General features: G+C 44.3%; 1 protein-coding gene across 1 annotated transcript in view; it reads right to left on the reverse strand.

Annotated features, from left to right (window-relative positions):
• The window catches only part of PREX2 (phosphatidylinositol-3,4,5-trisphosphate dependent Rac exchange factor 2), a 320,125-nt gene that overhangs the window by 86,681 nt on the left and 220,921 nt on the right, over nt 1–12,523 (reverse strand). Inside the window, exons 28-31 of the mRNA XM_066578561.1 lie at nt 9,341–9,423; nt 6,675–6,765; nt 5,435–5,563; nt 3,132–3,173 (exon numbers count right to left, since the gene is read on the reverse strand). Of these exons, the coding sequence (XP_066434658.1) occupies nt 3,132–3,173; nt 5,435–5,563; nt 6,675–6,765; nt 9,341–9,423 (345 nt within the window). The remainder of the gene's footprint in view (nt 1–3,131; nt 3,174–5,434; nt 5,564–6,674; nt 6,766–9,340; nt 9,424–12,523) is intronic.

The raw sequence follows: 12,523 nt of genomic DNA on the forward strand, positions 1-12,523 counted from the left end.
TTCTGGTGGCACCCCTTACTAATATAATAATATATAGTGAAAGGGATGGTTTTAAGACTGGACAATGGTTGACAATTAGCCTGGACTGGTGTTGGCAACATTAGCACTTGAGATGACATGATATCATGTTCAGGAGATGTGAAGATAGTGGGGAAGGACTATGCTTCAATGTTGTTGGTCAATATGCACCGTCAGCTATGTACGCGGATATTTGTGAGTTGTCCTTTATTAGCATCTCCACACAGGTGTGCAGCTGTCTCACAACCAGCTACAAATTTCCAGACTGAGTACTACTGAATCCATAGCAACTGAGGCCTCAGGGGTTTGTGGGGGATGTAGTCCGCCCATAATCCCTCATTCAGTGCACAAGGATAAAGGACCTCTGATGACATCATCGTCATGTGATAAGGGGGCGGAGCTAAAAGCCGCTAACTGATTACATGATGGTGACATCATCACAGGTGCTGTGAGCACACAGCTGATTTCAGACTCTGCATGTAACTTACACAGCACACACGGACTCACAGACAAGTGGTTGTTAGCACTTTGATAAAGACATATCTGTATGTTGACGTATGCCGAGATGTGTAGCCGTAGATGTTACTTTATGAAAAAAGTATACATCTGCCCAAACGAAAGTCATCAGTTGGACATCCATCGCCCATATGTTTTTTTTTTAATTTACTGGATTGCATGATATTGGTAACATGAAAAATTGCAACGCTATTCAAGAAGGGTTAAGGGTGGGAACATCTGTATGTTGAGATCAATAACATACAGTATCCTATTCTAATAAGTATCACTGACATAACTGGTACACATGTTATAATTGATGGTCTCAGCGCAATAATGGCACATCCTAACTCGGACAGTTTTTGAAAAATTTGCAGTGAAAGGTTTTTTTTTAATAAGTATTCCTGTAATGCATATATCTGCATGGAATTATTTTATTTTTGACACAATATATGTGAAAATCTAGCTTTAGAATATATTCATAGATGGCAGCTGATGAAATATCACTTTTGGCTGGGGTTTGGGATATGCCACAATTTTATTCTAAGGGTGGCTTCACACGAGCGTGTTTTTGCGCATACATAGGTGCGTACATAAGTGCGCACCCATGTACGTGCAAGAAACACGTGTGAATGCAGGTCCGTGCATTGTTTTCAATAGAGCTGCGGCTGCTGACGGCCACTCCATTGAAAACAATGGTCTGCCAGCACCCTTGCATTGTTTTTCAGGGAAGAGCTTTAAATATAAGCCCTTCCCTGAAAAACAAAAATTTTAGTGTAAAAAAATAAACTTACCCTCTGCCGCTGCCGTCACACCCGCCGGGATGAAGAAAACATCTGCCGCTTGTCGATTGCTTTCAGGGAAGGGCTTTAAATATAAGCCCTTCCCTAAAAAGCCTGTAAAAGTGCTGTAAAAAACAAAAAAAATAGATACTCCGCTTGCTTCAGCTGCCAGGGCACAGCCACGTCTTCTCCTGCTGTGCCCTGCACTGTGGTGCTGATCTATCAGCAGGCGGGGATTTAAAATCCCTGGCTGCTGAAAGAGCTGATTGTGATTGGCTGTGGTGCTCAGCCAATCACAGGCAGCTCTCGCCGAATAAATACATATTTTATAGTAATATAGGGACTCACTACAGGCAAGGAACCTTGACGCGGTTAGTGAACTGATGTATCTTGGCCAAAATCCAACTAATGCCTTGTATTTATTATCCATTATTCACATGCAGTGTGGCCTCAAAATGCCAGGGGGAGCCCAGGGTGGCAGTACCAATGTGGTCCACTTTTTGAGGGGCAGGGCAACCCGCCAAACTATTATGGCGTCATTAATAGGTTGCTGGTCTGCATGGTGCACTACATGTATCAGAAAGTCTGCCACTTTGTATCCACTCTGTGTGGGAGTATACACCAAGCAGCTACCCCCCCTCTATATTAAGAGGCTGTGTGAGTGGCTGTCTCATTGGTGTCCCTCACAGGTGCAATTAGCTCCCTCATTTGCTACCTGCATGATGGGAGGATGCAGCTATATGCCCTCCTCAGTCAGTAAGTATATGGCCATTTTCTGTGATTGCACCAATGTTGGCAGGAACAGACGATCATCTGTTGCATATCTGTAAGGATTGAGATATTGGGTGTCAACTACCTGATCATTTTGTTCTTGGGAAGGTAAGCCACTGACAGATGTGTCTAGCTGCAGCTTTCACCCTTCTCTTCTTTGTGAACAAGCGGCTCAACAAGACTATGGCCAGTTTAAGAATCGCATGCTCCTACATCCTTCTGCCTACATCGTACCCATTTCCAGATTTTCTTATTCCTTTACTCCTTGAGACACTTTTAGGATTCCCAAATACATGTAGATGGTTTAAAGCCATATAAAATATCAAGAAAAATCTTTTAAAATATCAAGAAAAACTTTCAGATGTCCTGATAAGATCTGAAGGTGTTTTCCAGGCAAATTCTATTGATGACCTATCCTCAATATAGGTCATCAGTAGTTAATGGGCAGTGATCTACCAATTGGGATCCGAAAGATCAGCGGATTATCCGGACTGCTGTCAGTGCAGCAGAACCATACGTCGTTATCGGTGTCAGAGGTGGAAGCATCATAAAGGGATTCAGTCCCATTGAAATCAATGGGAGCGCTGCCTCCTATTACACTTCTGCATTTGACCCAGTTGTGCAGTAGTAGGAGGTTTCAGCTCTTATTGATTTCAATTAGACTGAAGTCCTCTATGATACTTCCACCTCTGACAGCGATAATGACATCTGGCACAGCTAAACACTGACAGCGGGACGGACAATCAGTTGATCGCCAGTGATCCTGACTGGCGTGCCTCTGGGCCATTAAATACTGATTACCTAGCCTGAGGATAGGTCATTAATAGAGATGAGCGAGCCCACTCGGATAAGTCAGTCAGTTACTCGAGCGAGCCTCGCTCTTCTCAAGTAACTGCATTCTTGTCCGAGCGTGCTCGGGGGGTGGGGGAGGGGAAGAGAGATCATTAAATGTGTTTTCCAGGCAAATTCTATTAAGTTATTTTTTTGTCTGTATGCAAATATGCAATGACTCCAATTAAAATTTACTGATAGTAATGACTTGATTAAAACAGCCAATATTCTTACCTGTATATTCCAGCAGGGCCAACAGTATTCGCGTTTCCACCTCTAAAACAAACAAACAAAAATAGTTGAGTTGGCCCCCATGTATTCTGCAATTCTCCATGCCGTAATCTCTGGAAGGCAAGACTGATTATTTATCAAGCTGTTATGTTTCCCAACAAGACTCAAGATTGTAATCTGTATAAATGTCTTGTGCCTTAGCTACATCTCCTTCTATCTGATTTAAGATTTAGATGCCAGGATCAGCGACATGCCTTTTAATAAAAAGACTCATCAAAAGAAACTTTTTTGATAGTTTAGGGCATTTCTTCTTTCGACTTTGAGATGTGGAGCTGTGGGAAATAAGCTCAATTAGACTGCAGAAAGTAGATAACTGTTGCTTTAATCGCCTTTGAATTTCGGTAAAATAAACATACTCATAAATCTTCTGGAGAATCATTCCCCCGCTATCAAGATACATTACAGGAAATGCAGACTCTGCATTCTTCTTGGAATTACTCTACAATGTTATATGGATACAACTGACCGAAATGAAATGCCATTTTTCAAATATGGCCAATATTCTGTACATCACAACAATAAACCCCCAGAAAGAACTATGATTAAGTCCTTAAGGTCTGAAAGAGGAACATGGTTGGACTTTATCCCACTGACACACGGGAACATTATGGCACTTATTCTTGTCAAGGATATTGAACATATATGGTTTTTAGATTATAAAACATTCTTTTAAATGACCATCAATTATTAAGAACATAAATAATGTGAAAATGCCGAGTAATATTCAGCGTCTGTTACTTGGAGTCAGATCAAATGGAAATTACAGGAACTACTTCCAGTATTTCAGAATGAAAGAAATGGAGGCCAAAGCGGACAAACCCTGGTGTCTCCAGATTAAGGCTTGATTCACACGAACGTATATCGGCTCGGTTTTTTACGCCGATCCGATATACGTCATCCTCATCTGCATGGGGGGGGAGGATGGAAGAGCCAGGAGCAGGAACTCAGCTCCCACCCCCTCTCTGCCTCCTCTCCGCCCCTCTGCACTATTTGCAATGAAAGGAGGCGGCACGCAGGCGGGGCTAAGCGCTGAATTAGCCCCGCCCCACCTCTTCTCATTGCACATAGTGCAGAGGGGTAGAGAGGAGGCAGAGAGGGGGCGGGAGCTCAGTTCCTGCTCCTGGCTCTTCCATCCCCCCCCCCCCACAGATGAGGATGACGTATATCGGCTGGGCGTGAAAACCGAGCCGATATACATTCGTGTGAATGCACCCTAAGTCTCAACTTTGTACATAATGTCATTATAATATTTAAATCAACAGAGTTCTTGATTGATGTTGATCGTTGTTCTTAAAGGGGTTGTCTCGCAGCAGCAAGTGGGGTTCAGCACTTCTGTATGGCCATATTAATGCACTTTGTAATATACATCGTGCATTAAATATGAGCCATACAGAAGTTATTCACTTACCTGCTCCGTTGCTGGCGTCCACGTCTCCATGGATCCGTCTAAATTCACTGTCTTCTGGCGTTTTTAGACGCGATTACGCAGTCCGGTCTTCTCCCTGGTGAATGGGGCCGCTCGTGACGGAGAGCTGGTCCTCGTAGCTCCGCCCCGTCACGTGTGCCGATTCCAGCCAATCAGGAGGCTGGAATCAGCAATGGACCGCACAGAGCCCACGGTGCACCATGGGAGAAGACCCGCGGTGCATCGTGGGTGAAGATCCCGGCGGCCATCTTGGTAAAGGAAGAAAGAAGTCACCGCAGCGCGGGGATTCGGGTAAGTAATAATTTTTTTTTTTTTTTAACCCATTCCTTGGGTTTGTCTCGCGCCGAACGGGGGGCCTATTGAATAAAAAAAAACAACATTTCGGCGTGAGACAACCCCTTTAATATGGATATCAGACAGTTATCTTCTCTAACCTCTCTATAACGTAACATCTGCCAGACACCTGTGGCGCCACTTACCTACCAGCAGAACGAAAGGTTTGAAGATGCTGAAATTCAGCATCTGCCATCCTCATTCTCCCAACATCGGGGGACAATTCGGTTGTCCCATACCACATTAGATTGCTGATGGATTCTACTCAGTACTATTCTAATGTGTATTGGCAACTACTCTCCCTCAACAGATGATGTCGGAGGAAGGAAGCATTGGGCATGTTGAATTTTACATGTCTAATACCTTCGTTCTCCCAAAAGATTCACTATACAATCATTTGTTCGACAACTATCCAAGCCTCTAATGTGTATGGTCACCTTTACACTGTAGTCAACCAAAGAACAAAGTTTTACAAATTATAGCCCACCTTCTACAAACTTTCTCATGTTCTGTGCAAGAATGCGGACACTGCTGGGCAGATTCCAAGGGTCCTGTTTAATGTGAAGTCGTAACCGTTTTGGACAGCTTAATTTAGGTTCCATTTCCTGTTGAAAATCTGCAGAATGCAAGAAATAGAAGAGTGACGTTTCCAGTACTCAGATCCCGATGTATACAATACGCACATCTGTTCATGCTAAAGCCATGTTCACTATAGCTTTGTAGTGTCCGTTGGTACAATTCCTTTAATCTTCCAATCAATTGTATTAGTAACCATGTAATATATGGTTGTATGAATTCTGACACTGTCTGCAGAGCAGAAGCATAATTTGAAGCTCCCTAGCCCAGTGTAAACTATACAATTACCAATTTTCTAAATAAACTCCACATATATTCCCATCATCGTTCTTCTTTATGAATTGTTGGCTGCATATAATAATGGGAGGCTTTATCTGCTTCTAAACTGAGCATTAACTTGCTGATAATTCAGTGTCATTGGCATCTCCTATACGGGGTTGTAATGTTATTGCTAATAAGCATAAAAGCTCTTTTACACGTGCGCGGTGATTTTCGGCCACTTGAATTGCGGCCGCAAATCGCGTGAACAAGAGGCAGCCACGACCAAGTTGCAGCTGATTCTCCCGCTTTCTTGCCCATTCAGACGGCCGGGTGCGGCATGTATACGCCACAGCCCAGAATATCATCGGCCAGAGGAAGAGAATACAGCTCTACTAAACTCCCTCCCCCTCCCTCTGCCTCTCCACCCTTTGCCGACTGTTGGCAAAAGGAGGTGGCGGGACAGGGACAGGTGTGGCAGAATCAGGCAGGAGCTTAGCAGAGCTAAACTCCCTCCCCAGCCTAATGGAGCTGCCGGCAAGGGGAGGGACTTTGGCAATGCGAGCTGCTGCTAAACTCTCTCCCCCTTTCTTTTTCTGACGGCTCTCATAGGCTCCCATAGGAGTCTATGGAATGGCTGATATATTCTGGCAAAAGATAGGACAAGACCTATCTTTTCCTGCCGGCCAGAATGCGTTTCGTATGTGCTATATTTTCCGGCCCGGCCAATTTTATGCACCAGAAAATAATCCATCTGAACAAATGCATTGGAGCCCAATGCTTCAGATGGTTACGATTTTCGGCCGGCGATTTATCACGGCAAAAACACTGTGATAGAACACTTGTGTGAAACTAGCCTTGGATGGATGGATGGATAGATATGAGATAGATACCTTGTAAACTTCGGCCTGGTGTGAAATACTTTGTTTGCTCAAATGCTCTGGCCACAGCTGGTCCTCTCAGTAGATTAGTTATTGATTCCACCTAATACAATACAGAAGATTTTTATTGCAATTGAATAAGGAACACAAATTCTGAAATGTATTTGGGCAAGAGGCAGAGATGTTTTATAATGCATAATACTATCCCTATACATTTTTAGCTTTGGTTCTGACTAATTTAGAATGGTTTCACATCTGCGTTGGAACCTCCGGTCGGAGGTATCGCCAGAGATCCGGTTCAAAATACCGGAAGAAAAAGAGCTGCATGCAGTGCTTTTTCTTCCGTCTAAAAGCCGGACAGCTGAGTGGAAACAGAACGGACACTATTATAATTAATGGATTCCATTCGGAGCCGTCCTGAGGTGGAGCCATTCAGCCACAAGACTCCCTTTCCTGCTCCCTGAATGGAACAGGAAAGTGGAACCCTGGGCATAGGTATGAAAGCACGCTTACTGAGCTGTATATCATCTATCAACCCTTACCTGCCTCCCATCACATAAAGGGATTGTCATGGAGCCACCTGCTGAGTGAGGATCGGGTCTGGAATGATGTCATGAAGTGGGCCCTGGCCCATGTTAGCCTCATACCAGTACTCACACCAGTCCACAATCATTTCCGTGCTGGGCATCAAAAAGAACACATTTCCAGTTGTTTATGGGCGGACTGCTTGGCTGGGAGGTGGGACTGCCCAGCCAGTTAATCACCATTTGTCTGTGTATATTTCTTCTGGCCCCTCCTCTCTGAGGGTGCCGGTTATACTCCTGCCTCTTTTGGTCTGGTCTGACTTGCTGTCTTAGCTCTACTTTTAAAATTTGTCTTGGCTGACTCCTGTCTGAAGGTGTTTTTGGTCTCGTCGGCAGCACCTGGTTCAGCCCTTTATCTCTATGAAGATAAGTTTTCCTTGTGATTACTTTACCTGGGGGGGGGGGGGGAAAGTTATATATTTTTCCTGTGCATCTGTGGTTTTTATATTTATGTTCTATCTAACCTTTGCTACATTTCCTGCTAGCAACTAGGGAAAGTCAGGGTCACCCCAGGTTCCCGATGGTGGACACGCTCATCACAGCTATCTTCCAATGGTAGGTTAGGGTCAGTATTTCCTTGTCCCTATTATTGTTTTTTGCCATATAAAGTTTGTGCTATTTGTATTATTATATTGTGTGTATATCCGTCCAGTTAGGGCATTACATTTACACCTGTGTAGGCCACATAGGATAAGCCCTGAATGTACATAACAGGGGGTCTCCCTACTAGGGTATATGAACATAATACAGGGTAGTCCCCCTAAGTACAAGCCAGAGAGGAGAGATACTAACAAATAGCGGCATCCACTCTGGCGGACCTTTCATCTGAATCGCCATCTTGTAAGACTACATTTCCCCTATGGAGACTCCATCATACACTGTCTCTATCAGCCAATAGAAAAATCAGCTGTTTGCTAGGGGGTCGAAATGCGCTCTCAGCTTAAGGCCTTTTCACATGAGCAAGAGCGATATCGTTGCAAGAAAATCACAGCAATATCTGTGTTCCTAGCAATATCACTGTGTTTTCTGGTGACAATATCATGTTTTTGTGTCACTACATAGCCGCCAGACTTTGTAGTGCTCTTTTGCCGGGTTTTTCGGGGGCCACTGTCCGCTCTGCCGCACATCTCCTCACAGGTCCCTCGCACTCTTGCCTGTAATCTTCAACCAGCGCTTCCTGGTCAGGTGTTCAAAAAACCCACCTCCAGGAAGCGCTGGCTCAGATTGGCTGAGCCGCGGCGCTCAAGAACCAATCAGAGCTAGAGCTTCCTGCAGATGAGGTTTTTGAACACCTGACCAGGAAGCGCTGGTTGAAGCCTACTGCCAAGTGTGCTGGGGACCTGCAAGGAGAAGTGCGGCGGAGCGGACAGTGGCTGTTAGGTGATGTATTGATTTCTTTTAAGGTAGCCAGGGCTTATTTTAGGGACAAACAGTAGGATTTTCTACTGTAAGAGTTGCATCACACCACACGAAAACCACGTTTTTGTGCAATGCAACAGAAAGGAAGGCTCCATGGAAAAACATGGGCTACAAAACAGCAAATTGCGGCAATATTCAGCATGCCACGATTTTTTTTTCTCGCAATGTAGCAGCCTACAAAACATTGGTAATGTGAAGGAACCGATTGGAAAGCATGGGCTTCCCATACGTGTGACCAATAGCACTGTCGCATCGCGAGATGTGAAAGCGATCAAAAGGCAATCCTTTTAAAAGGAAGTTCATACAGCATTTGAGCTGCTGTTTAGTCACTGCAGTATTCAGAGCATTGGTCACATGTTGTGTTGGAATGACTGACGCTTTAAAAAAACAGTGTTCACACAATGCATCTAAAAACTGCGCAGATCTTAACATATACGCCACGTCTTGTGCTTTTTCCACTCTTTCATATGCATTATTCAGGGCTGTTATATGATTCGATGTTCTCGTTGTCTAGAATAATCTAAGGCAAATCACAATAAAAGCCGATAAATTCCACACTCAGTTTCACTCTTCCATTATTGGCGCTGCTTTATGCCCGGCCTCCTATCACACAACGACTTGTACATGTAAATATGACCTTAAAGTAATTAGTTTATTACTCTACTTATCACTTACCTGACTGAAAAGATGTTCTAGGCAGCTGTGTAATTTGTCCTGCTTCTCATGAGAAATCCGTACATTTAAAGGCATCTCATCGCCTGCCGTACAAAAGTTTTAGACACAGTAAAAGTCACTAAAACTTCTATTTAAAAAAAAAACAAAAAAACTATAAAGACCTAATAAGGCAAACGGATGTCAAAGAGATCCTTGGACTTCTGGTCTGGAGGACCCAGCCCATCCATGTATTAGGGCTCATTCACACGTAGCGATTTTTGGTTGGCTGTGTCAGGGCTCTTTCACATGGGCGGATATACGCCGTGTTTTCACGCCCGGCCATATAGATGTTACCGATGTGAAGCATTGGCTTGCAATGCATCCGTTCACACAGGCGAATATATGACGCATAAAAACGTGGAATCGTGAAGAATGGAACATACGCGACCCAAATATGCTCCGATGCATATACGTTGGGCAAAAAGATAGATCTGGAACTATGTTTTGGCCTATATACGCCAGCGGGTCCCATAGACTCCTATGGAAGTAGAGGAAAAAAGGGAGGGGGAGGCATTTGTGCGGCTAATGCTGTGAAAAGCTTACAGGTGGCTCTATGTAGGCATTAGAAGTCATTCAGAGGATTTAAGACAAGCGAGGGGTTTCCAGGGTGCAACATATTTTTTTTTATTAAAAACTACGCTAACGGTCATGTGAATGGGCTAAAAAATGCTAATTACCCTGGCGGAAAAAGTCCTTTTACGCAATTTTACGGCGCCTGCTAGAAAACATCAAAATGCCTATGCCTGTGTGAAAGAATCCTCTCGGCCACTCTGCGACTGAAAATCATGTGAACGGGCACACAAATCTGCTGTTTGTGTGCCCATTCAGACGGCCCGGGTCCGGCGCATATACGCTGAACCCAGATTGCAATCGGACAGCAGGGAGACAGTTTAGCTCCAGCTCTTGGCAAAGGAAGGGGTCGGGAGCTAGTATGCTAACCCTTAGGAACTGGCTCCCGTCACATCCCGCCCGCTCCCAATGCAAACAGCCGGCAAAGGGCCAAGAGAAGGGGGTGGGAATCTAGCAGACACGCTGCTAAACTCCCTCCCACCTATCTTCTCCGGCAGCTACCATGGGATCCCATAGGAGCCCATGGGAGCCGCTGCCGTATTTAGGCCAGAAAGATAGTTCCTGAACTATTTTCCCTGGCCAACATAAAAGTGCCTGGCCGAAATGCACTTGTATGAGCTATCTTGGCCGACCAAGTGCTTTTACACCGTGGGATTGTGCCCATCTGAACGGATGCATTGTAAACCAATAGGCGGCCGATTTGTCAGTGGTGGAATTTTCTGTTGTGTGAAAGTACCTAAGTTTGGCTTCTCATATATTAGTTCTGTCCATCCAGTGTTTTCATGCCAGAGCCAGACACAACTGGTACCCTTTTGGTGCACTTTTTGCCCCAGTCCGATGTCTATAGCCCGTTATAAACATGCTGCATGCATTTTTCTGTCTGATGCAGGAGGTATCCGGCATCAAAACTGATGCGCTGGGCGCCTTGAATAGTCCCATAGAAAATGATTGGATCAGTTCTAGAATTAGTTTCCATCTGGCACTGCACTATGGCACTAGAGGCACAAAAAGCCAGAGGGCTAGACATATCAGAACCCGGCATTCCCATTTTAAATGTTGCATGACCTGCTGTGTGTGACTAGATGAAGAATGTTTTATTATCATTACTCATTTTGGGGGGCTCAATCAGAACTATTCCTCTCAAATTAGAATTTCACCAAATGGAACTTCTAGGAAATCTTCCTTGATTTCTTTCCATGCAGAACTGATCACATAAAAACTAGAACCTTGTCTTTTAACATCAATGGTGACAACATTTGTGCAATCGGACACCTGCCGGACTGTTGAATACACTTAATTAAGAAATTATTATAGAATATGGTGATAGAAATACCAGGAAGACATTGGAGCACATTTATTACTGGTGTTGGAGACGAATTCTGGTAGAAGTCGTGATTTTTTTTAACTGCAAATCAATTTAGACAAAATTACTATTGATTTGCACCAAAAAGAACAGATGTTACGCCTCTCACTCCACTTTCAAAAGTGTCTAAAAAAGGGGGCGGGAGAGAGGATTTTACAGACATTTATGATGTGTGACTTTTTAAAAAGTTTGAAAATATGTTGCAATCTCCCTCAAGCAGCTACATGGCAAACTGAAGGGACTCCACAACCCTGGGCATATTTAAAGATGCAACAAATGTATCAACACTGGGCAATATTTGATACATTTGTTGCACTTTAAACTGGGGAGGAAAAAAGCTGCCAGAAAACTAGCGGCAAAAATTTCCCTCATGGCAAATTCCTCCCACTGAGTCCAAAATGAAATGCTCAACTATCAAGAATAATCAGAATCTGGCACATAAGATCACAGAAAAGTATGGCAATGTTTGCTTACTAAAACACTAGTAGGACACAGATGGGAAGGTACAAACACCTCCTCCCAATAGATGCAGAAAGTCCAAATGCTACATGGAAGAGCTTATAACAGATGCAAAGTACTAATGAACAGCAGCTCATATGACCTACAAAGAGGGGAATGGCTACCTAGCACTACACATGCATATAGCTAAAGCATACAAAGGGTGACAGGTAGAGATGAGCGAGCATTGCCTTTAGCGAGTACCTGCCCGCTCGAGAGAAAAGGTTCGGGAAGCGGTGAGTTGCGGCAGTCAGCAGGGGGGAGCAGGGGGGAGAGAGGGAGAGAGAGATCTCCCCTCCGTTCCTCCCTGCTCTCCCCCGCAGCTCCCTGCCCGTCGCCGGCACCCGAACCTTTTCTCTCGAGCGGGCAGGTACTTGCTAAGGGCAATGCTCGCTCGAGCAAATGCCCTTAGAGAGTATGCTCGCTCATCACTAGTTCAAGGCTAAACATGTACCACTTCATACAGATCCAAAGCCCATAGATTGAAGTTAAGCGTTCTGAACCGTGACCAAAAACAATCCACATTGGTTTACCACACGTGTCAATTGGCCTGAATCCTTTTGCATCATTTATCTGTGTGCATTTTTTGTGCTGGGCAGCTGCTCCCCCTTTGATGATAGGTGCGTAAGTGGTTACTTATTAGTGTTTTGCACCTTTGCAATGATCCTACATTTGGCACCTTCGCTGTCTGCATGTTCATTTTTATCTAAATT

Source organism: Eleutherodactylus coqui, chromosome 9, assembly GCF_035609145.1.
Source record: "Eleutherodactylus coqui strain aEleCoq1 chromosome 9, aEleCoq1.hap1, whole genome shotgun sequence".
Taxonomy (NCBI): Eukaryota; Metazoa; Chordata; class Amphibia; order Anura; family Eleutherodactylidae; genus Eleutherodactylus; species Eleutherodactylus coqui.